At 37.9% G+C, this 25994-nt stretch overlaps 1 protein-coding gene, 1 non-coding gene and 1 pseudogene across 2 annotated transcripts in view; 1 reads left to right on the top strand and 2 right to left on the bottom strand.

Moving 5' to 3' along the window:
* SNX4 (sorting nexin 4) overlaps window positions 1-25350 on the top strand; it is a 78130-nt gene extending 52780 nt beyond the window's left edge. The window contains exons 9-14 of the mRNA XM_037033671.1: window positions 10539-10604; window positions 14972-15061; window positions 16520-16619; window positions 18680-18825; window positions 19986-20100; window positions 24319-25350. Of these exons, the coding sequence (XP_036889566.1) occupies window positions 10539-10604; window positions 14972-15061; window positions 16520-16619; window positions 18680-18825; window positions 19986-20100; window positions 24319-24366 (565 nt within the window). The 3' untranslated portion in view covers window positions 24367-25350. The remainder of the gene's footprint in view (window positions 1-10538; window positions 10605-14971; window positions 15062-16519; window positions 16620-18679; window positions 18826-19985; window positions 20101-24318) is intronic.
* Window positions 1270-1843, bottom strand: LOC118978298 (dnaJ homolog subfamily C member 15-like; annotated as a pseudogene).
* LOC118978325 (small nucleolar RNA SNORA42/SNORA80 family) lies at window positions 9021-9157 on the bottom strand. The gene has a single exon (XR_005064693.1). It is a non-coding gene; the product is annotated as a small nucleolar RNA SNORA42/SNORA80 family (small nucleolar RNA).
* Window positions 25351-25994: the final 644 nt, after the last annotated feature.

Genomic DNA, 25994 nt, shown 5'->3' with positions numbered 1-25994 from the left:
TTGGTGAAAAGGAAAGGGATTATTTATTTTAAAAGTTATACAGACTTAAAGTAATGACTTAATGTCATTAAATGTGATATTCGTTAAAAATACTAAAGTCCTTTAGAATACCCACAAATGTGTAGTCTTTCCTTCTCCCCTTTGCCCAGTTTGGGATACCCTATCTCAGGAAAAGAAGTAGAAGTCCATGGTTCAGGCAGCCCCTCGGTTCCAGCGCCATCAACTGTACTGCCGTGATTTCCAGTTAACTCAAAACCATGTGGCACCTTCTCATGGCCCACCAGCAAGAATCCTTTCATCCCTTTTCTTCCAGGAAAAGTCTCTCCTGCTTCTTAAGCCACGTGGCAAAAAGGGCACACTCTAAAGCTGCAGGGTCCCAGCTTTTGCCAAAGCCATGCGGTCCCAAAAAGCTCCTTCATGGCTGCTGCACCTGGGTTAAAATCCTAGCACCAGTCTTCCTCTGCAGCAGCATTTCCAACTCCTCCCACAAGCAGTTATTGCCAGCATTCCCGTATTCTTGCAGCTTTATTGGGCTGCCACAGTAAATCTGGGCAGGCATGGTCCTATCGCGTGGACCCAAACATCTGCAAGCTTCTGTGCAGGTGCTGTACCCAGAGGGATTTGCCTCCCAGTTATATCATGGATTGAAGTTACTCCCATCCCCCTGGCTCAAAGCATGACCACAGCTATTTAACATATCTATGAAACCAGTTAAAGGTTATAGATATGTTACCTTTATGTTCTAGAGGTTATCTGCAAAACTGTTGCTATTTAAAACAATTCTCCATGGCCTTGCTCCATTCATCCCATCCCCCAGCTCAGACTTGTGGGGGTGAGGACATCCTGTATATATATATATTTTTTTTTTCTAATATTTCCTGGATACCCTCAGTTCTAGACCCCATTACAAATCCCTATTGGGCCCCACCCCCTTGGCTGCACCCTGTTACAATTTTAATGATAATGTGTCTTGGAATGGGCCTCTTTGCATCCAGCTTGTTTGGGACTCCCTGTGCTTCCTGAACTTGCATGTCTATTTCCTTCAGCAAATTAGGGAGGTGTTTTGTTTTGTTTTGTTTTCCATTATTTTCTCAAATACATTTCAGATTTCTTGCTCCTTCTCCTTCTGGCACCCCTATGATGCAAGTGTTGTAACACTTGAAGTTGTTCCAGAAGCTGCTTACACTATCCTTATTTTATTTCTTCCTTTCTTTTTATAATTAATCTTTTATTTATTATTATATCACTTAACAGTGGAATAAATTATTATTTATTGTTAGTACATGTATGAAAATTATAACAGTGGTGGTTTTGATTAAATTTGCTGGACTTTGTTTTCACATCCCCTCCTCCCCTAGCTTTTTTCCTTCAGAGTAGTCCTTAAGCATCAGTCAGTGTTTGGTGGTTTCTTCTATCAAGTCTTTTGCTTCATTTATTTTGATTGCTAAGTATGAAGATTCACCTTTATCTGGGTGATTCAAAAATCATGAGTCTTCTGTGAGCTATTTTAATCATGGCCTTGCTAGCAGATGGGCTTATACCCAGAATAAGACTTAGCTTCTCGCCTACTCATTGTCTATTCAAATCCTCCTTTAAAGTAGAATGAAAGGCTAGGACTTGAAATCTTCTTTGCAGTTTCTGTGATTAGTTGTTCTAGAGGTTTCCAGATCTGAAATACACAGTGACCTGCAAATGCAGAAGCTGCAACACCCAGCCCTACAACTATCAAGCTTCTTGCCAGTCTCTGATCGACTTCCACATCCAGTTGTTTGGTCGAGGGCAGTGAGTACTCCACATGCTACAGAGCCTTGCTGGCAGGGGTGATGGCGCCACGGGCAGCCATGGCAGTGTGGATTGTTTTTTCTTCTTGTTGTTCCAATGGTTTTTTTTTTTTTCTTCCTTCTGTTCCAAATCATTGATTTGATTCTTGGCTTCATCTTCTCTAGTGTTGTTTTCCTGTAAATTGTTCTTTATTTTAATTAGTGTATCCTTCATTTCTGACTGATTGTTTTTATGCTATTGAGGTACTCACTAAGTTTCTTGAGTATCCTTATAAACAGTGTTTTGAACTTTGCATATTATAGATTGTCTCCATTTTGTTTAGTTCTTTTTCTAGAGTTTTGATCTGTTCTTTCATTTGGTCCATGTTCCTTTGTCTCCTCATTTTGGCAGCCTCCCTGTGTTTGTTTTTATGTATTAGGTAGAACTGCCATGACTTTCTCTCTTGGTAGTGTGACCTAATGTAGGAGGTGTGTCCTGTAGGGTCCAGTGGTACAGTCTCCCCTATCACTGAAGCTGGGTACTTAAAGTATGCCCATTGTGTGGGCTGGGTACACCTTCCTCTTGTAGTTGAGCCTTGGTTGCCGTTAGCATGTCAGTGGGAAGGATTTACCCAGGCCAGTCAGTTGCAAGAACTGTCTGTGACCACTGACCACCAATCTCCACCTTCCTTTGAAGATCAGTGGTGCAGGGGCAGGGTGGTGGTGCTCCAGCATGATCTGTGTCTGTCTACTGGGTGCATAGGCCCTGGGGTTTCCCAGGTGGTGTAGGCTAAGGTCAGCCCCCATCTGTGTTTTGCCCAGAGCAGCCCTGCCTGGGCTATAAAGCAGTCTGGGATGGCTGCTACTTGTGCTGGCCTTGAAGATTCCCATGCAAAGTAAAGCTATGAGCCTAGGCTGGTTGCTGCTAGTGCTGGGCCTGGGGCCATTTAGTAAGAGGTACAAGGACTAGGGTCTTCCTGATGCTGGCTGTTCCTTGTTTTAGAGGATTTAAGAAGTTGTGAAACATGAGCCAACACCAGCCAATCATATGGAAAATTATAGCTAACAGCTTGGGTGGGATCTCCAAGGTGGGCCAAACAATGTTAGCCAGGTTGATGTAATCACAGATATGGCACCCATCTGCCGCCTGTGTGGTTCTTTGGGGGGAGGGTCCTGAAAAGGGACAATGGCTTCTACCACCTGTCTGTCTGAGAGAAAGCTGTTCGCAAGCTCTCGCCTTGATCCCAGACACTTCAGTTCCTCCTTGTCTGCCACTGGTGTCTTTCAAGCTACTGTCCTGGTGCTGGACCTCGGAGGGAGTGTGTCTGAGTAAGTCTATGTGTGGGTTCTTTCAGAGGAACTGCTTGGGACTCTAGAAGTTTCTTCCATTCATTCTATCCCTGCTGGGTTTTGCAGTCAGGAGGTATGGGGTCTTAACCTTCCTAGCACTGAAACCATGGGTTGGAGGGGTTGGTGTGGGGCTGGCACTCCTCCCTCTCAGCATATCCCCTCCCACACTTTTATCCACCACAGGTAAATGTAGTACCAGCGTGTTTCATGTTTCCATCCCTCCTACAAGTCTGCATGTGGTTTCTTCAATTTTATAGTTGTCAGACTTCTGTTCAGCTTGATTTCTGATGGTTCTGAGTAATGGTGTTCTATATTTTAGTTGAAATTTTCATGTGGTTGTGTGAGGAGGCCAGTCATGTTTTATAGTTTAGAGTTCATAATATAAGAGGTGAGGATGGATTTCAGGTTGTTTTAAGTCTCTGAAATTATATACAAAATTTTGCATTTGTGATTTTTCCTTCCTAAGAGAAAGGTCCATAGTCTTAATTAGGTGCTGTAAAGATCCTCACAGGTCCCTCTTTGATCTGGTTCATCTATGATAATTATCTACCCATTAATAATCTTATCTCTTATGAAGTTGATGCTAAGTCCTTCTACTCTTTAGGAGTTCGTTGAATATTAATGGTTGTTAACATTTCTTATTTCCAGTCCTAGACATATCCATGGACCCCAGAATAGGACCTGTATTTAGCTAGAGCTTAACCACTTGAGCTAAAGCCGACCCTAGCTAGAGCTTCTTAAATTTTAATGGGTATGCAGGTCACCTGGAGAACTGTTAAATATTCTGATTCAGCAGATCTGGAATGACTTCTGCAATCTGCCAGGTTTGTAGGTGATGCTGTTGCTAGGCTGCAGTTTGAATAGCACAGGGCTAGACTATACATGTGCCTAGACTAGATCTCATGCCTACCAGTGGTGATACATAAGAACTCATTATGTTTCCCTTCTCACATTTACTTATTTATTGGTTCATTCTTTCGTTTTACCTGCAAACTGTAAATGCCAAGTATTTATCAGGACCTAAACTACTTAACAGGAAAACATAGATGATTGAGTGCAGGTCCTCCTTTTCTTGAACTAGTTTTTAGTCTGGTTTTTTTTTTAAGATTTTATTTATTTTCAGAGAAAGAGGGGAAGGGACGGAGAAAGAAAGGGAGAGAAATATCACTGTGCCAGAGAAACATCAGTCTTTTGCCTATTGCACACCCGCAGCTGGTCACCTGGCCTGCAGCCTGGGCATGTGCCATGACTCGGAATCTCACCAGCGAATTTTTGGTTCATAGTCTGGTGCTCAATCCACTGAGCCACACCAGGCAGGGCAGTTTTTCATCTGTTTTTTTTTTAAGGTATTAAATTTGGTTATGTTGACTTCAAGTTGGTCGTACATAAAAAGGTGCTCAAAGATATTAGATGGATGAAGTACCTGTGGGGCATCCAATAGACAGTTGATCTGGACTGTCCTTCATTTCTGTTAATGGAGCTACCGCTGCACTGACTGTGATTGCTACATCACACATTGGGCTTGTTACGCCTGTGTTGGTAGTGCAAGAACAGTACCAGGTGTTAGACTGGTGGTGTCACACTGGACCTTGGTTTTGCAACCTTGGTGCTTGAATTTTGGCTGGAAAAGAATTCAGAGCCAAGACTCAAACTGTAGGACAAAATTTATCTAAAAGTCACAGATATAGAAGTGATCTGTAGCATAAATGGGCTTAAGAAACAAGTTACAGAGGCAAAAGAAGGGCCTTTGGAGTTTGGGAGAGGGAAAGGTAAAGATACTGTGCCTGCGGGGAAGATGAGGAGGAGGGAAGAGGTGAGGGTGTGCTCCTGGAGGGAGAGCCTGCTGGTTCCTCCATCCCGAGGGCTTTTAAGGGCAGGGATTTTAGGGAAGGTCCGAACGGAGGATCTTTTTTAAAAAAAATATATTTTATTGATTATGCCATTACAGTTGTCCCATTTCCCCCCCTTCATTCCCCTTCATCCTGCACACTCCCTCCCTCACCATTCCCCTCCTTTAGTTTGTCCATGTGTCACAAGTTCTTTAGATTCTTTATGTCCCATACTATTCTTGCCCTCCCCCTGTCTATTTTCTACCTACCATCTATGCTATTTTCTGTGCCTTCTCCCCCCTACTCCTCCTCCCACCCCCCTGTTGCTAACCCTCCATGTGTTCTTCATTTCTATGGTTCCACTCATGATCTAGCTGTCCTCTTGGTTTGCTTTTGTTTTAGGTGTGGTTGTTAATAACTGTGAGTTTGCTGTCCTTTCACTGTTCATTTTTCTTTATCTTCTTTTTCTTAGATAAGTCCCTTTAACATTTCCTATAATAAGGGCTTGGTGATGATGAACTCCTTGAACTTGACCTTATCTGAGCAGCACTTTATCTGCCCTTCCATTCTAAATGAAAGCTTTGCTGGATAGAGCAATCTTGGCTGTAGGTCTTTGGATTTCATGGCTTGGAATAGTTCTTTCCAGGCCCTTCTTGCCTGTAAGGTCTCTTGAGAAATCAGCTGATAATCTGATGGGTACTCCTTTGTAGGTAACTGTCCCCTTATCTCTTGCTGCTTCTAGAATTTTATTCTTCATTTTAATCTTGGCTAATGTAATTCTGATGTGCCTTGGTGTGTTCCTTCTTGGGTCCAGCTTCTTTGGGACTCTCTGAGCTTCCTGGACTTCCTGGAAGTCTATTTCCTTTGCCAGACTGGGGAAGTTCTCCTTTATTATTTGTTCTAATAAGTTTTCCACTTGTTGCTGTTCCTCTTCCCCTTCTGGTACCCCCTATAATTGGGGGTATAGTTTAAAGATGTCCTGGAGGTTCCTAAGCCTCTCCTTGATTTTTTTTGAATTCTTGTTTCTTCATTGTTTTCTGTTTGGTCATTTCTTCCTTCCTTCTGGTCCACTCTGTTGATTTTAGTCCCAGATTTGTTTCCATCACTATTGGTGCCCTGTGCATTTTGCCTCATTTCACTTAGTGTAGCCTTCATTTTTTCATCTAATTTGTGACTATAATCAACCAGTTCAGTGAGCATCCTGATCACCAGTGTTTTGAACTGTGCATCTGATAGATTGGCTATCTCTTGATCGCTTAGAAGTATTGGCTCTAGGGCTTTGACCTGTTCTTCGGCTTGAGCCATAACGTTTTGGTCTGTTCGTGCCTGTTATGTGTGAGGGATGAAAGCTTAGGTGTTCAAAGTTTGGGGTGGGTCAGCCCAGTCTCTGGGTTGTAACTGGGGGTAGGGTCAGAGAGGGAGCTATGGCATTTTTTCTGCTCGAGCTTGGATTTCAGTCCCCTCTGCCACTTCCCACGGCAAATTGGGCCCTTCTGGTGTGGATTCCCGTGTGGGTGGCCTTGTGTTCATTCTAGGACCCTGCGGGTCTCTCCAACGAACTCTCCTGTGAGTCTAGGAGCCTCTCCCAGCACCTCAACCCCTGAAAGTTTTTCCATTCGGTGCTTTTAGGCTTTATTTCCAGTCGCTGGTGCCCTGGGTTGTAAGGTCTGTCTCACTGACTGTTTTTAAACCTGCCTGATTTCTCTGCTCACAAATGTGTGTCTGCGGTCAGCCAGCTGCCTTTCGAGCCTTACTGGGTTTTTGTCCCACGCCCACCCTGGTTGCCAATCACCGCCTCCTCCTGCTGGAACCCTTCTCCACTGGCCGCCGACTCTGCCCCTCTTACCGGTCTGGATGAGTGGTTCATTGTTGTCAGACTTAAGTACAGTTCAGTTTTCTGTCTCTTTTGGTTGTATTTTTGTTTGTAAATCTTTGTTGTCCTTAAATTTGGTTGTGCAAGGAGGCACAGTGTTTCCACCTACGCCCCCATCTTGGCCTGCCAGAGGATAATTTTAATAGACTAGTCATCAGCTTTCCAGGTGTGTCCTTTCCAGGTTTGTCCTTTCAGGGTCATGGTCTCCACTGATTGTTGGTGTCAGTGTAGGGGGTCATTAGTCAATACAGCCTTTCCTGAGGCCGGCTGTATCTCATCTGTTTTTTCTGCCTTTTGGGGCTGCAGCTAAAACACAATTGAGGCTTAGATGTTATCTCCAGGAGTAATGCTTAAGAAAGCCGTTGTGCGAGGGCTTGTACCAGTGTCTCAGGAGGCTGTTTTCCTGCTCCTTGTTCCCCGTGTAAGAGGGTCTTCCACATGACTAGTGACATGAAAAGAGGAAAGGTTGGGAGGGTTCTAACCCTGATGAGGAATGATATGAGTGGGCGGAGGTAGGTCTAAACTGATTGTCCAGAGATCTGCTAGGGGAGGAAAGGTTACATGGGGGGCGAGGGCCTTGTTGTTTAAGTTTTGCCCATTGCTAGGCATCTTGGACTTTCAATCTCAGTGACTTTCTGTACTTGGCCCATCAACCTTGCTCTGCTTTTGTCTCTTTGCCTACCACACCTGTAATCCACCAAAACTCCTAGATTTTCTTTTTCACATAACGAACTGGGTTTTGAATATGTTGAATTTGAAGTGACAGAGCTATATAAAAGCAGAATTGTCTTGTAACCATTAGAAATGCAGCTTTAGAGCTTGTAGCTAGAGATGTTAAAAATCCATTTCATAAACAGCAAAGAACTAAAAAAAGTTTAACTATTGCTTTACTTTTTGAGAATAGTTAAACATATGAGGAAAGAAAATTATCAGAAGTATTCCTGCCTATTTTATTTCATCGTAACTATACTGGTTATGTAGACGATTTACGTGTTTGTTTTCTTCTTTGGCAATGTTAAACATGTGACTTTTTTCCTTCTAATACAATAAGCATATAATTTGATTATTTTGGGAGTAGTATATAGTGTTTTAAAGTTTTTGTTTTCTTTTAAGCTGTGGTACAATTGATGTTCATCAGACATCCTTTACATAGCAGAAAAATTGGAATCAACATGAACGTCCAGGAAAATGGTTTTAAAAAATTATAAGTTGCTATTTGTAACAATGCTTAGAACAAATTATTTTTGTAATATGGGTAAATACTGTTATAGAGAAAAAGCATGATATAAAGTTGTATATATCGTGTGATCTCAGACACAGTAAAATGAGCAAATAAAAAGAATAGGAAATATATCAACTTATGTCATCTCTTGGTATTTGGGATTATAGATTGTTTTGTTTGGGGAGCAAAAGTTATACTTAGAAACTTTGTTTTTGGCAACCATTTTTGTTTAAGTGGTTAAAGCTTTTATTTATTGATTTTAGGGAGAGGGGCAGAAAGAGAAAAACATCAGTTTGTTGTTCGACTTAATTATGCTTTCATTGGTTGATTCTTATATGTGCCCTGACTAGGGATCAAACCCACAACCTTGGTGTATTGGGACGACATTCTAACCAACTGAGCTACTTAGCCAGGGCTGGCAACAATTTGTTTAGCACAGCTTAGCTGTGGAAATTATAATAATTTTACACGCCAGTGGCATAAAGGATAATAGCCAATAAAGAGTATCTCTTAATAAACCAAATAAAGAAAAAACATACTTTAAACAAATGACAGATTAATCCAAGTATTGTTCTGGGTAAGGGGCAATGAAGGAATAAAGTCCAAATTTAGTATGAGGTGTACCTTTTTATACAAGGCAGAGTTGGTGACCTACCAAGAGCTGATTTCCAGGTGCCCATGCAAAAGTGAAATTCTTCTGTTGCCAGAGCATGTTGCTGGGAACAAAGAAGCTGGTGTTGATAGGCAGGTTGACTTCCTTTATGGGGCCACTGAGCCACTGCCCATAGCAGGAGCTAATGCCCCAAGGGACTTCAGAAATTTTTGGTTGATGAAGAGTCACCTCACCCAAATTGAACTCTCAAATAGTCCCCACAAACTCAGTATTTATGGTCTAAATGTCCCCTGGCCATAATGGCTTCTCCACACATTCTTTTTTTGTTCCTACCCCCTCTTTCCTTTCCTCTTTCCTCCTCTTTCCTTTTTCAAATTGTACAACCCCCGTCATTGCTCACAGTCCACTGGTAAAGAGGCAGAGCAGTGGCTGGGGGCTGCAGTTTTCTCTGATGTGGGAACACTATGACAGGCCGACAGAGAAAGGCCTACCGTAAATCTGTTACCATGCTCTCCACACATATTTATTGATTAGACCCCAGTAGGGCCCCTCAGCAGTTCGGCTGCTGAGGTACTTAACAGGGGCATTAGGTGAGATGATACATCCTAAAATAACTTACTTCATTTGTATAGCAAAACAACTGCTTTTTTGTCTTTGTTGTAAACAAGTGGATTATAACAGCTTTACTTAAGTCATAAAAAAGTGAATTTAAAATTGTTAAACTACCCTGGCTGGTGTGGCTCAGGTGGTTGTTGTCCTGTACTGTACACCAAAAGGTTGTAGGTTCAATCCCCAGTTGGGACGCATACGAGAAGGCAGCCAATCAATGTCTCTAATAGATGTCTCTCTTTCTCTCCCCTCACCACCTTCTTTCTCTCTAAAAAGCAATGAAAAAAATTTCCTCAGGTGAGGATAAAAAAAAATACCACATTTTGCCATGTATAATGTGCACTTTCCCCAAAAAAATTTTGAGGGAAAAATAAAAATGCTCATTATACATGCATGGGTAGTGCTGATTCCATATCAATATAAATGTTTTTAATTCTTTTATTTATGTTTAAGTGTTAAAAGTGTCACTCTAGAAAGTAATAATGATATCTGTATGCAGAATAATACACTGAAATACAGTAATTGGTTTTGTTTCTAAATATAAATACCTAAAAAATGGAGTTACAAAGTTAAAACGAAAGATTTTTTCTCCCTGAAAGTTTGGGTCTGAAACATGGGTGCACAATATACGCAGCAAAATACAGCAAGTAAAATACAGCTGTAAACCATTGTACCACATATATTGATTCTCCCAGTTTGCTGTAATATACATATATAACTTCTATAAAAAGGAATATTTACATGGAGCATTTCAACAAAATAATTTGTGATTTTTAGTAAACTTTCTGAAAATAATTGAAATCTCTGTGCACCTAATGTTTTTGTACAATTATCTTTTTGTGTTAGCATTATATAGTGTCATGTAATCAGGTATGTTCATCAGAATCGTCTGTGGAGTGTTTAAAAATGTATGACTAGCTCTACCCCAGAGATTCTGTCTAAGTTGATTAAGAGCATAATTTCTAAAAGCTCCACAACTGATTTAAGTAGGCACCCTCACTGAGAAAGTTGTCTATAAGTAGAAGTTGTTTTGTATGATACTTACTTTGCACTTGTCAGCAGCAGGTTATCAACCTTTGAACTAACATTTTATAGCCTTCACTTGCATTTAGTTGTTAAACTTAAGGGGAAAGCAGCATTTTGAGTCACAGAAAATAAATCCAAATGTAGATACTATACATTGTTTAAAAGCTAGTTAGAAAAAAAGCCTTATAAAAGATTGTATTTACTAATAATCCACATCTAATTCAAGATGTTTTTGGTTTTATCTTTTTCTTGCTAGTGAATGGAGCGCCATAGAAAAAGAAATGGGCGATGGACTGCAGAGCGCTGGTCATCACATGGACGTGTAAGTGCCCAGAGAGCATGAGGTAGAACCAAAGGTGAAGTCTAGCGGTGAAGTGTTAGTGACTCTTCTGTTCTTCTGTTACCAAGTTTTCTGGCATTTATATTATGCTTTGTGTAGATAGATCTGTCTTAGAGAAGATTATCTCAGGAGTTGCAAGATTAACTTAACATTTAAAAACCAATCAGTCTAACTCACATATTAGCAGAATAAATAAGAAAGTCTGTATGTTTATTTCAGTACATGTAGAAAAAACGTTTCAGCGTTAATTCACAGTAAAAGTGATCAAATTAGGAATGAAAGGTATTACCTCAATCTAAAATGTATATTCCTAGTCAGGGCACATGCCTGGGTTGCAGGCCAGTTCCCACAGGAGAGGCGACCATACATTGATATTTCTCTCCCTCTCTCCTTCCCTTCCCCTCTAAAGATAAATAAATAAAATATTTATTAAAAAAAACAAAAAACAAAATAAATAAAATGTACGGCTAATATTGTACTTAATAGCGAAATATTGACACTTTCTCATAAGATCAGGAACAGGCAAGGTTGTCTGCTATTGTGTTAGAGGTCCTAGTTGTGGCCAGAAAATCAATCTTAGAATAAATCTTAGAAAGGAAAAAGTAAAACTGTCTTTATTTGCAGTTAACATTATCTTTTACATTAAAAGACATAAGGAGTCATTCCTGGCTGGTGTGGCTCACTGGGTTGAGTGCCAATCTGTGCACCAAAGGGTCACTGGTTCGATTCCTAGTCAGGGCACCTGGTGGATGCCTGGGTTGCGTGCCGGGTGCCCAGTAGGGGGTGCATGAGAGGCAACCACACATTGGTGTTTCTCTCCCTCTTTATCTCCCTCCCTTCCCCTCTATCTAAAATAAATAAATAAAGTCTTTGGGGAAAAAACAAAGAATCAACCAAAAATGTTACAGAGCTAGCAGTATATAAAAAAATTACTGTTTTATATACTAGCAACTGAAAAATAAAAATTTAAGAAACAGTACTATTTGTGATAACATCAAATCAGAGTACTTAAGAGATTAATTTAATGAAAGATGTGAAAGACCTCTACACTGAAAACTTTATATATAAACATTGCTAAGAGAAATTAAAGAAGACTTAAATGGAGAGAGAAATCATGTTCTTGGTTTGGAAGACTCAGTAATGTTAATATGACCATTCTTCTGGATTATAGCCCTAATCAAAATGACAGTGACTTTGTAACAGAAATTGATAAGCTGATTCTAAAGTGTATATGGAAATTCAGAGGATCCAGAATAGGCAAAATAATCTTGAAAAAATTCTTGGAGTATATTACCTGATTTCAAGACTTAGTTACCAAGATAGTAACGTATTGAAATAAATAAATCAATGGAACAGAATAGAGTGCAGAAATAGACTTACATTTATGTAGTTCATTTCAAGAAATGATTCTGGAAATTAACTAGGTATCTGCATGGAGGGAAGAAAATGAACCTTGAGGCATATTTCATACCTTGTATAAAAACTAATTCAATTTCGACCATATGTATAAGTGCAAAACTTAAAATTACAGCTTTTGGTAGAAAACATGAAAATATTGTTGCAACCTTTGAGCTAGCAAAGATTTCTGAAAGAGGACATCAGAAGAAAAAAAAGTGGTAAATTGTTTTTCATCAAAATTTAAAGTTTTGCCTATCAGAGGGCAAATTGATCCTATGGAGGAGGGAGAATGTAGGAGTTACTATTCAGTGGGTACTGGTTTAGTTGGAAAAGATGGATGGTGGTGATGGTTGCACAACAGTGTGAATGTACTGGACTGACCTGGCTGTGGCCGGATAGCTCAGTTGGTGAGAGCATGGTCCTGATACACCCAGGTTGCAAGTTTGATTCCCAGTCAGGGCACATATAAGAATCAACCAATGAATGCATCAGCAAGTGGCATAACAAACTGATGCCTCTGTCTCTCTCTCTCTCTCTCTCTCTCTCTCTCTCTCTCTCTCTCTCTCTCCCCCCCCCCCCCCGCCACCCCACCTCTTCTTCTCTCCTTTCCTCTTTCTCTGTCTCTCTAGTCAATTTTGAAAAATGCGAATCTATCTTAATGCCACCATACTGTACACTTAAAAATTCTTAAAAAGGGCCCTGGCCAGGCAGATCAGTTGGTTGAAGCGTCATCCCGTACATCGAAAGGTTGTGGATTTGATCCCCACAACATACCTAGGTTGTGGGTTTGGTACTTGATTGGGGTGTGTACAGGAAGCAACTGATCAATCTTCTTCTCTCTCTAAAAAATCAATAACATATTCTTGGGTGAGGATTAAAAAATTTTGTTTTAAGATTTTATTTATTTATTTTAGAGAGGGGAAGGGAGGGAGAAAGACATGGAGAGAAACATCAGTATCTGCTTGCCTCTCATGTTCCCCTTGTTGGGGACCTAGTCTGCAAACCAGGCATCCGCTGGGTTCTCTGACTGGGATTTGAACTGGTGACCCTTTGGTTCACCGGCTAACACTCAATCCACTGAGCCACACCAATCAGGGCTAAAACTTTTTTTAAAAAGGTAAATTTTATGTTACATATTTTTTAACCACATACACGCAAAAGACACCATTAAGATGATGAAGAGCAAGCCACAGACTAGTATTAAACATTTCTAACCTTAATATGTAAAGAACCACAGCTCAATAATAAAAAATTTTAAAATAAATTTTATCTAGATATTATTTTTCTGTGGGCCATATTTCAGCTAACTGGCTACTTTTCAACCAGTTTGTTAAGAAGTCTTCATTCTGTTGACATAACATTTTCAGTATTTGCAGAAATTTAGTATTATCCCTTCAGTTGACTATAAAGTATTAAATAAAATTAATATTAGTACTTTTTTTAAAAAATATTTTTTATTTAATTTTTTAAAAGATTTTATTTATTTATTTATCTTTAGAGGGGAAGGAGAGAGGGAGAGAAACATCAATGTATGGTTGCCTTTTTTGGCGTCCCCTGCTGGGAGTTGGCCTGCAGGGAACTGGCTTGTAACCCAAGCATGTGCCCTGACTGGGAATTGAACCGCGATCCTCTGGTTCGCAGGCCTGTGCTCAATACACTGAGCTACACCAGCCAGGGCAGTACTTATAGCTAAAATACTTCACCAGTTAAACTTTCCTACCCAAGAATGTATCATTTACCCTATTTTTAAAGCACTAGTATAGAATATGTAACTTGCTACTTGTATAAATCCTATAAGCACATCACTTTTTAGTGAACCTTAACTTAGGTTTACTTATTTATTTTTAGAACTTCAGTGGAGTTTGTTTGCTTACCTACATGAAGCAGGCCTAGAGACAGTTTTTCTTTTATTCCCATGCTAAGGAATCAGAATTAATTTGAAAAAAGCATGACCATTATACTATGCAGAAGCAGTAAATGGCATGACCCATGTCCTTACAGAATTTATAGTGTGATCAGAGAAATAAAACCAATACTTGAGATAGCACAGTATATGTTTTATATTGTTGGTAAGAGATCAGAAGTAGCATGATGAATATGGACTTATGTAGTCTGTCAGGATTTCCTAGAGGTGTTCAGGTTATGTCCTTGTAGGATTTGGGGAGGCAATGTAGGGAACCATCGTTGTGCAAGGAAAGATTCAGGTCCAGGAACAAGAATAGTATAAGAATGAGGGGTTGTTTGAATCAAAGCAGAGATTTGTTGAGAATTTGATTAAAATAAGGCTTCTAAATTTTTCTGTAATCATTATTTGCTTAACTTTTCGTTTGATAGGTTTTTGGCAATACTGTATGTGGTTGCTACCAAGAACATTTGTGCACCAGTTGTACTAAACTGTTATTCTTTCTACAGATTTTGTAGCCCCCCTTTTTTTTTTAAGATTTCGTTTATTTATCTTTAGAGGGGAAGGGAAGGAGAGGAGAGAAACATCAGTGTATGGTTGCCTCTGGTGAGTTCCCTGCTGGGAACTGACCTGCAACGCAGGCATGTGCCCTGACTGGGAATCGAACCGTGCTCGTGTGGTTCACAGCCCCGTGCTCAATCCACTGAGTTACACCAGCCAGGGCTGTAGCCCTTTTATAATATCTTTGAACAAAATATATTACAGTCTTAACAATGTTTCTTAAGCTACCTGTAAAAAGGACCATTTTCTGATTTGTTTTGTTTTCTATTTCCAAGCCATTGCTGATCGAAACATTATAGTAAAATGCAACAAAATTTTGGTAATTAGAAATTTCTATAAATATTTCTAAATGTTTATTCTCACTTTCTGTACCTACCTTTGTTACTGATGGGTAGCAAATGGTCTGTGGACCATGCTTTGAATAGCTTCATAATTTAAAATGTCCTAACTAGTAAAAGTTACTTCCTCAGTGTTTTTTTTTAAACAGGTATGCATCTTCTATTGATGATATTTTGGAAGATGAAGAGCATTATGCAGATCAGTTAAAGGAGTACCTTTTTTATGCAGAAGCCCTACGGTGAGTATAGTAAATGTTCCAGATGCAGCCCTCTGGCTAGTCAGTCTTCATACATGCTTCTCCAAAATAGCAATAGTGAGTTTTTTTTTAACAAGTAGTAAAATTTTTAATTGAACTCATTCCTCCAGGTGTTGAATAAAATCTCTCTGTAGTCCTCTGTGTTGCAGAGTGCTAGGCATGGAAATTTAAGATAATCCCTGTCCTTGAATATTATATTGATAAAATCTGTCACTCTCAGGCATCAGGTCTCCGTATGTTCTTTGTACTTCTTTTGTTTGAAGATCAGAAGGAAAGAACAGATGAGTATGTGTGTAACACTACCCATTACTAGGTTGTATGTTGCCATTTTTATTCTGTAATTTTTTCACACCTGCATATCTTACCTCCTTAGTAAGTGTATAAAACTTCTTTGTATCAGGACTTGGTCTTCTCTTTTTGTGGTATCTCCTACACAGCCTAACAGAAAACCCTCTGGTAGGCAGTCATATTAATTAAGAAGTTTCCATATTTTTTTCTTTGGATTTTAGAAAAGTGAGCCATTTTCTTATGACAGATGGCTTTTGTTTGTAACCACTTTTGGTAATTTTCCTGTTACTTTTTAAAGCAGTATAAAAATTCTATTACAAAAAATATTCTGTTAGTAAAACAGTGGGGTACTGTTTCTTTACCTGTTCAGTAGCTGGTATGAAAACATAACATTATTAGCCCTTTTCCTTCTAGAGCTTTAAGTAGTAAGTAGTTTCACCAAGGTATTTTCAAGTTACCGAGCAGTAGAAAGTTGTTCAATACAGTGGAATTTTCTGAGGCTCTTAAAAATTACGGAAAAGATTAACATGTATTGATATGGAAACGTGTTCACGGTCTATAGCTAAGTAAGAAAAGCTGTGGAATCACTTGGGACATGTAGATAATGTATTTGTAGATGCCTAGCTAAAGTCTGAAAGAGTATGTACCATCTGTTAACATGGGTTGTGTCCAGATAGTGGGACTGGGGAAAAGACAGCGTTCTTGAAACTTTATTTTGTACATTTGTGTGTTAGAATTTTTTTTCACAATAAGCATGGATTACTTTTATGATAATAAAAATTAATAGAATTATCTAAATAAAAAAGAAAGCTTTGAGATATATTTTAAAGAATATTCAGTTGCTGCATGAGATTATAGCATTAGTCTCTGTGTTGTACAAAATATTTTTTTATGATGTGATAATTTTGTATGTTGAAAAAAATTACAAGTATCTAGAATACAACTTTTTGTTTGAAGTCATATAAGGTTTTTATGCTTAGGTCCTGCTAGATTTAATTTTTAATATTGGGCTAGTACATTTAAACTTGGAAATTTTGGGTACACAGTTTCTCATTCTGCCAAGACATTGCGATGCCTCCCCTGAAAAAAATTTTAATATATTAAAAGAGAAGCCACAAAAATTAAATGGCATCCCTTTTTTCCATCCCCTAGGGCTGTGTGCAGGAAACATGAACTTATGCAGTATGACTTGGAGATGGCTGCTCAGGACCTAGCATCCAAAAAGCAGCAATGTGAGGAACTGGCAACTGGGGTGAGTGTTTTTCCATTTAGGTTTCTGGTATTATCGTAGCAAGCCTTAATGTGGGATGAGCTGCAGTTGTAATACTCAGGATACCTATAGCTTTTACAGGAGAATGATTTTGGGGCAACTTGGTAATTCTTTGGGTTGTGATCTTGATATAAAAGCATGTAAGCTGTAGTATTGTAAGATATTTTGCTAACCTTTCTATGTGTAGTGTCATTTCTGATTAAGTGCACGTGAAAAAAACATTAATTTGGGGGATTGAAGTAATGACCTCCATCGGGTTTAATATTACAAGGTATGTTGTAGAAATTTTAGTTTATTTTGTAAAGCAATACCCAGTTAGAATTTGTCCATCTTTCTACAGGGAGATTTTTGTCTACTTTATTCTCGAATGCTTACAGTGAGTCTTTTGAAGAAAATTCTGTATCTTATTGTATTAGATTTAGATCTTTTTTTTAAGATTTTATTTATTTATATTCAGAGAGAAGGGAAGTGAGGGAGGAAGAGGGAGAGAAACATTGATGTGTGAGAGAGACATTGGTCAGGTGCCTTTCACATGCCCCCAGACGGGGACCTGGCCCACAACCCAGGCATGTGCCCAAACCAGGAACTGAACTGGTAGCTTCTCAGTTTGCAGGCTGGCTCTCAATCCACTGAGTCACCCAGGCAGGGCTTAGATCATTTTTATAACCAGCTTTCTACTCTACCGGCTGTCATTGAAGTAAATTTGCTGTCACAGTGAGAGTACCCAATCTGGAAGTAATGACACAGTGGCTGTGCTACCATTTATAAGTCACTTCATAGCTAACAAGTACTTTAATTTTAAAAGTGCTTATAAGGTTACTCACTTGCTACATGTATGAAAAATTATAGATTTATGTAGGAAAACACCTTTGGCCATGAAATGGTTTTATACTAGGCTTAATTTATTGTTAAAACTCAGGGGAAATTCCCAGTACATTTTCAGGGATCTTGGTTCTCTGCTCTTACATGTGATGGGAAAAGTGTTTCCCTTTGCAAACTGTAGAGAGTAAGAAGGTGTGAAGCCTGCAGTGAGGCTTAATGCTTGGGCATCGTATTTATTGAAGATACCCAAGTTTCAGTGTATTAAGCCAATTTTAAATGTTTTGTTTTTTTTTTTAGTTTGGTTTATTTCTCTTTTTTTTTGGCCTGTTGAATCAGAGTAACTTTGAGAAATATGACTACTAATATAAAGGAATAATTTACGTGCCCTGACTGGTATGACTCAGTGGTTTGGATGTTGTCCTGCAAACTGAAAGGTCACCAGTTAGATTCCCAGTCAGGGCACCTTCCTGAGTTGCGGGCCAGGTCCTGGTTCTGGGCACATGAGCACAGCCGATTCATGTTTCTCTTGCACGGCAATGTCTCTCTCCCTCACTTTCTCCCTCCCTTCCCCTTTGTCTAAACATAGATAAAAAAATTTAAAAAAAAATAATTTGTCTACTACTTCAGCTAGAAGTTTTCCATTCTTTTAAGAAGTTCTGTTAGAATTTTAACCTTTTTGTGTATTCCATATTATTCCAGTGCTAGCAGTCGTGTTAGAAGCCCCTTGGTTATACGCTTATGGTGTCTCTGTCTGATCCGGGGCGGGGGGTGGGAGGGATGAGAAAAGTTTCTTTTTCTTTTTTTTTTAGTTTTTAATTGTGGTAAAATATACATAACATAAAATTTGTCATCTTAACTGTTTTTAAGTGTACAATTCAGTAGTAAGTATATTCACATCATGCAACCAACTTCCAGAACTCTCCACCTTGCAAAATTGAAACTGTACCCAATAAACATCACCTGTCGGTTTCCCTTTTCCCGCCACCCCTGGCACCTGCCATTCTACTTTCTGTCTGTGAATCTGACTACTCTAGACACCGCCTGTAAGTAGAATCAGAAAGTATTTGTCTTTTTGTGACTGACTTATTTTCTCTTACCACAATGTCCTCAAGGTTCATCCATATTGTAGTATATGTCAGAATTTTCTTCCTTTTATGACTGAAATTTCTTTGTGTGTATATATCATATTAATCCATTCATCTGTTTCTGTATCCTTTTAGACTGTGAGAACATTTTCTTTGAAGGGAATGACCACGAAGCTTTTCGGTCAAGAAACTCCGGAGCAGAGAGAAGCCAGAATCAAGGTGCTTGAAGAACAAATAAGTGAAGGAGAACAGCAGCTAAAGTCTAAAAATCTGGAAGGCAGGTAAAAATGAGATGTTTAACAAAGCCAGTTGTGTAGACTAACTACATGGTGGATTGTTGCTTTATGATAATGCCCAGTTTCACTAGTATCTCTGCATATAGCACGTTCTTCTAAAATGCAGTTATTGAATTCCTAAGAAATTTGAGTTGTCAAAAATATGTTATAGAAGCAGTTGTTTTAGTATGGGGAAGGGAGGAAGAAAATTTTAGCTTCTAATATTATTTTGCTATACTATTCATGATTTCTATCCTTTGCATATTCCCTCTGCCTTTTTTTCCTGTCACTAAACAAAAGCCTGATCATTCTTTAGTGCCCAGCTCTTGCATTACTTCCTTTGTGAAGCCTTCTGTTTTCCTCACAGGCTATTGTAACATTTGGTTCAATATTGTAATGCTGCCGCGCTACAGCATTGTACTGGTGGTTAGTTGCTCTGTGTGTGTCCCTAGCTAAATTACAAGCTCTTCAAAGCCAGTGACTGTCTTTTTCATTTTTATGCTCCAACATCTTCCATAGGGCTTGCTATGTAATTATTACATAAATGTTTCTAGAAATTCAGTTCTCAAAGATCTGCCATCACCGTTCAGTTCATTTTTCTTATTGTTTTCGCATGCTAGTCAGTGAGTAGACTGAGGCAGACAAAGAGAATGTCATTGGTTTGGAGGTGGTTTTATTAATTTGTAGAACTCTTGGCACCAAATAAGTCAAAGTAAACTTTCATGAATACAGTTAAAAAGACAAATGCCTATCAGAATTTTAAAAACTTAGTTGTCATTATAAGCAAGTACATGATAAACGTGATACATAATCCATCTTGTTAAGATGAGTATATATTTTCCAGTGACCCCAGGCAGGCAACTTCGTGTGGTATCTTTTAGGTTTGTGAACTGGTGCAGTGAGCTAGCTCTGTCCGTTTTATAGGAATAATTTGAAGCTGGAATTCTTGTGGCAAAAATATAGATTATTAAAATGTAGTAGAATATTTGTCTGTTTTTTCTCCCACTAATTTTTAGGAAGAGAAAAATAGATCTTACACAAGGAATAGCCTTTTCCCATGTATAGAAAAATAAAAACCAACTCAAATGAGAACTGGTTATTTGGATTTATAAAATAAGTTTACTTAATTTAAATAATAATAACAATGACTATACTTTTTATTTTAGAGAATTTGTGAAAAATGCTTGGGCTGATATTGAACGCTTCAAGGAGCAAAAGAACCATGATTTGAAGGAGGCCCTCATAAGTTATGCAGTTATGCAGATCAGTATGTGTAAAAAGGTACGTTTTGATTTCAGTGAAGACACAAGTATATGCAGAAGTACCTACAGGTTTTTAAAAAACTATTTATATTTGAATCAAAATATCTATTGTTTTCATTTTTAAAGCCCACTCTTCCTCCCTTTCAAAGACTTCCCAATTTATCTACTTAACTTTAAAAGAAGGGGCATAATCAAAATATCAGTTACTGAGTCTCCAACTCATCCAAAGTTCCAAACTTGTGTGTTCCATTTGTCACTTTGTATTATATGGTGGTCTTTGGGCGGGGCAGTAAAATACGACTTCTAACAAAGATGAGTAGTTTGGTTGAAAAATAACCTCATTTTTTTAAATGAATGCAAGCTATAGAATGCTGTCTATAGAAGATACAAATATTGAAGCTCATTTTAGTTAAAATAAGTGTTTCACCAGTGGTGGAACTCTTTCTAAAATGCTGTTATAAAAATAAAAAACATTCCTTAACCTCTTTTCGTAACCCAAGATCTGCCTGTGTGCTTTACATTTGTCTAGCACTTCACAATTCATCAAGTGATTTTACATTCATTATCTCAGAAAATCATATAGTAAGATGAATTTCCATATTTATGAAGACCTTCTTAGAAGGAAAGTCATGCTCATGTACACTGTTATGCTTTAATTTATCCAAAATCTATTTTTTACGGCTAGGAACCATCACTTCCCACCCAGACCATTTCACTTGTATCAACACTAATAGCGGTAAAGATCAAACGTATTTTCAGGTACAAATACCAGACTTATAGTCAAGTGGGCTCCTTTTGTATTGGACTAATACATAATATTTTTGATTCAGTGAAATTGTAAGTTAATTCATGTTGTGGATCTTTGGGTCACTTAAGAGAAGTTAAAATCATGACCTGCCAATCTGCAAATGCTGATGGTTGAGTCAATTGCAGGTTGGTGGTATTTCTGTCTGTTGCTGTTATCCTGTCAACTCCTACCGCCTGCCTTGCTTCACAGGGTGCTTCTTATTTACAGTCTTAACTAATCTGCCTTTTTCAATCTTGGGTGGTCTGAAAGATCAGGTAACAAAGGTTTTCTGAGTTGGTTTCATTTTGCTTTCCTATAAATGACTTATGAATAAGCTCCTTGTGATCTCCCATTTGCTTCTTTCCCCAAAACAAAATGCAGACTTTATATAATCATTCAAAGAACTTTTTCCCCCATTTGCTTAGACTGGGTCCATTGAGGGTGCTAGAAATTAATCTCTGAATAAAAAAAGAATATTACTGTAGGTACATTTGGATATGCCTTGGGTATCTTGTGGGTCAGCTCATGTATCCTAAGAGAATAACTATAGTAAGCAGTAGTTTACTCCCATGAGATTAATAAAGAGTGTGTTCACCTTATTTCCCAAGAATAGTACTATGAAGTTTTGTCATGTTTTATTTATTTTCCATAATAGGAAAAAAATTGTATATTTGAAAATCTACAGTGTTCTTTTTTGTAAAAAAAATTTATTGACTTTCGGGGGGGAGAGAGAAAGAGAAAGAGAGAAAAACGTCAATTTGTTGTTCCACTTAATGTATTCATCATTTGATTCTTGTATGTGCCTTGCCTGGGTATTGAACCTACAACCTTGGCATATCAGGATGACACTCTAACCAACTAAGCTACTCGGCTAGAGCTACAGTGTTCTTTTCTTTTGAAACTTAAAAATTAAGTACAAGAAGTTAAGAATAACGTTAGTTTTTTTTGTGGATAAATATGGGTGGCCATATTTTATATATTTTACTTGTATATAACTTAAAATCATACTCTGTTATAATGTAATTATAATGGTGATTGAATATGACCAAATACTAAATTACAGTAGTAATAAACCAAAACAAAAATTTTAATAAAATTTTAGTATTAACATTAAAACTAAATATCACTTGTATTTCTTTGGTCAACCTTTTTGATAGTGAATTGTCTAATTTGTTGAATCAGGAGGCCGAGGCTTTTTAAAGAATGATTGGTTTTCAAGCTGTATTTTTAAATTAAACAATGTTACTGATGAAAATAAATTTTTGAAATATTTTAAGTGTTAAAATTAACATTTGTTCATTGTAAAAATATCAAGTAATCCAGAAGTATTATTAAGTAAAAATTCTTATCCTCTTACCCAAATCTCTTTTAGAAAATTGACCATTGTTACAGCTTCATGTATATCCTTTCAGACGTTTTTATACATATACAGTCGTTCAGAAAATACACACTTTCCTCTTCCCCACAGCAAACCAGATGGCATTGTATGCATTACTGCACCAGTCTGGTATTTCACATTGATGTCTCAGGGACATCTTGCTGTGACAGTGCATGAGGTCCATCTTATCTTTTCTAAAAATGGATACTCTGTTCATTAGATACCACTTTATCCAGCCAATCTGAGGCATTTTGAAGGATTTTTGTGTGTTTTTAAATTTATGTGTTTTTTATATTCCATCAAGGAAGAAAAAAATTGAAAAGATTCTGTTTTAGAAATGATTTTTAGAGAGAGAGAGAGAAACATCAGTTTGTTGTTCCACTTATTGATGCATTCATTGGTTGTTTCTTGTATGTGCCCTGACTGGGAATCGACCCTCAACCTTGGTGTTTTGGGACAATGCTCTAACCAATTGAGTAACCTGATCAGGGCCTGGATTCTTGTGGGGGTTTTTTTTCCCCTCTGTTGTTTGAAGCCTCGTTAAATATATACATGTTTTTTCCCAGTCAGGGCACATGCCTGGGTTGCAGGCCGGTTCCTTGCAGGCTAACTACCAGCAGGGGATGCACAGAAGGCAACCATACATTGATGTTTCTCTCCCACTCTCCTTCCCCTCTAAAGATAAATAAACAAATAAAATATTAAAAAATATATATATATATACATGTTTTAACATTTAAATATCAAAGTATGTCTTTTTCATAGTTTAGTAATTATTAGAGAATATGTATCTTGTTATTGAAAAAATATTTTCATTTCTACCACTTCCTTAGATTTTACTGTTAAATTTCTCCAAACATGCCTTTTGTTTAAGCATATTAGGTATATTGTATCCACATTAGCTTTGTGCAAAGTCGCCTACCAGGAACCATTGAGAGGGATTTGATAGTTTAGTATAATTAGTTTCTATCAAAACATTAGTTACTAACCTGGGCTGGTGCCTGCAAACCAGAGAGTTACCAGTTGGATTCCCAGTCAGGGCGCATGCCTGGATTGCAGGCCAAGTCCCCAGTTGGGGGTGCGCGAGAGGCGATCACACATTGATGTTTCTCTCTCTCTTCCTCCCTTTCCCTCTCTCTAAAAATTAATAAATCTTTTAAAAGAAGTTTCTAGAGTAATGGTTCAATAATTTGTTCATTTATATTTGTTAGACTAATAAGGGTTTTATGGGTTTTTTTTCTTTTTTTGTTTTTTTTTTTCCAAAAATTACATGGAGCCCTGGCTGGTGTGGCTCAGTGGACTGTGTGCCAACCTGTGAACCACAGGGTCGTTGGTTTGATTCCCAGTCAAGGCGCATGCCTACCAAGGTTGCAAGCCCGGACTCCAGTAGTGGGGCACGTGAGAGGCAACCACACATTGATGTTTCTTTCCCTGTTTCTCCCTCCCTTCCCCTCTGTCTAAAAATAAAATAAAACCTTTAAAAAAATTATATAGAAAAACTGTATGAAAACATGTTTGGTTTACAGATAGAAATGATATAAATATGTAATGTGAGTAAATGAGTTTATGTTTTGAACCTTGAAAACTCAATTTTTGAAAAAGAAGTGGTAGTTCTGTCTGCATTTTGAAGGTAGGCTCATACAAATTATTTTCTTACTTGTTTAAAGAAGGGGTTTGACCACAGGTGGCAAACACAAGGCCTGTGGGTCAAATCCGGCCCCCCACCTTGTTTATCTGGCCCAGCACCTTGTTTCTACCCAGCAGCAGCACCAAGCTCCTTGCCCCTAGTTAAGGAATACTTATATTTATACAGTTCTAAAATCACATTCGGCCCTTTGAAGGCAGCCACAAGGCTGATGTGGCCCTCAGTGAAAATGAGTTTGACACCCCTAGGTTAGACCTTCACTTATATTAGCCATTTCCAGAAAGTGTCAATAGTTGCTAGACTTGTTGATTATTCCAAAAAGCAAATGTACCATACCAGCAATCTAAATACTTGGGCTTCCAGGATCCTTTCAAAATAACATTTTAAAATTCTGTTGTTTTTGTTTTGTTTTGTTTGTTTTTTAAAGGGAATTCAAGTTTGGACCAATGCTAAGGAATGCTTTAGCAAAATGTAATCTTGTGAATTGAATTTCTCTTCAATCAAAGTGCCCCAGAACAGAAGCACAAGTAAATCAAAATTTAAGTTGCTACCCAGTCTACACAAAAATACATAAGTTGAGTAAATTCAGCTTTCTTTAATTTAATTATAGATGTGTTTAAATAGCACAAAAGGATCTATTTGAATGAAGATTAAATATAATAATTTTAGGTTTTGGGGACTGGTGCTGATTCCAACTTAATTTGATAAAATATACCAACAGATTGTTTGTCAGGCTTCTGAACCAAGGACTGAATGTCAAGATGTCGGGTAATTTCTAGATGTTCATTTCGGTTCCAGTTGTTTTGGATCTGTTTATATAGATATTTTTTTCCTAAAATTAAATTCCTATCTTTACTTGGTAAGACCTACTAATCTGTTATAGGGGGGTATTTTTTCTTGCCTTATAGTTGAGCTGTTTGGTTTGACAAAGCTCAGCAGAAACTTAGTGTGAAATCTGTGACCTTCTCCCACGGTTGTGGATGCCCCCTGTAACATTTGCATACACTAAAAAATGCCTTCAGTTTGTGTTTTACCAGAATTTTGGTACTGGTCAGAAGTTTTATACTGCCAACAAAGAATCTACTCAGATACATAGTGGAGTACATTGTTATGATCTAGGAATTGCTACATAGAATTTGAGTATGTTACAAATAAGCATTAAATTCTTAGATAATTCTCAACCTCAATGATGAGCCTAAATTTACTGTGCTTGGCTCTCTACACATGGCATTTCAGGGTACAAGATGTAGCATTTCAGTGTATGAGATATATGTAGTGAACATATGTGTTAGTATCTTCATTATTAACATTCTTTTTTTCTATTGCTTGGCTGTAATTTTTGTAAAGATAAATTATATTGTTTTTTGGTGTGTGTATTTGTGCTATATGTTCAGAAGCCAAGCCACCCTTATTTTGCTAGCTTTGCAGAATCGTACGTGTGCTCATTACTAGTAATTACGTAAAAAAATGAAAACCCCCATTACTGTTCAGCATTTGACTTTTTTACATGTTTAAAATATTGCTGGATTTCTGTGCTTTCTGCCAAATACAATAAATAAATGAAGTATTGTGCTGATTTTCATACAATTTCTGTTATTTTTAAAGTGATCTATAAATATTAGTATGTGATGCCCCATGAGAAAACAATACATTATATTTTGAAGTGTTTAATTATACAAACTTGTCTTATGGCAAAATGTTGGGTTTTTAAAAATATGCTGAAATGAGACATGATTTTTTAAACTTTTCTTATTTTTTAAGGATAAATTTGTTAGAAGCAAAAGTCTGTATAGATAATACATTTCATTCCATTGAATTATATCATATCTTGACTCATGGAATAAAATAACTTTCCATTGTGATTTAAAAACCAAAAGCCTGCCTTGACTGTGTGGCTCAGTTGGTTGTGCATCCCTCCCTCAAAGTAAAAGGTCACCGGTTCAATTTCTAGTCAGGGCACATGGCTGCATTGCAGGTTTGGTCCCCAGTTGGGGCGCGTACAGGAGGCAACCTCTTGATGCTTCTCTCTCACACTGATGTTCTCTCTCCTCTCCTTCTCTCTCCCTTCCCCTCTCTGAAAAATAAATAAATAAATCTTAAGAG

The sequence above is a fragment of the Sturnira hondurensis genome, unplaced genomic scaffold (assembly GCF_014824575.4).
Source record: "Sturnira hondurensis isolate 20B ecotype Veracruz unplaced genomic scaffold, ASM1482457v3 Scaffold0021765, whole genome shotgun sequence".
NCBI lineage: Eukaryota > Metazoa > Chordata > Mammalia > Chiroptera > Phyllostomidae > Sturnira > Sturnira hondurensis.
This window is presented reverse-complemented; position numbering and strand designations above follow the sequence as displayed.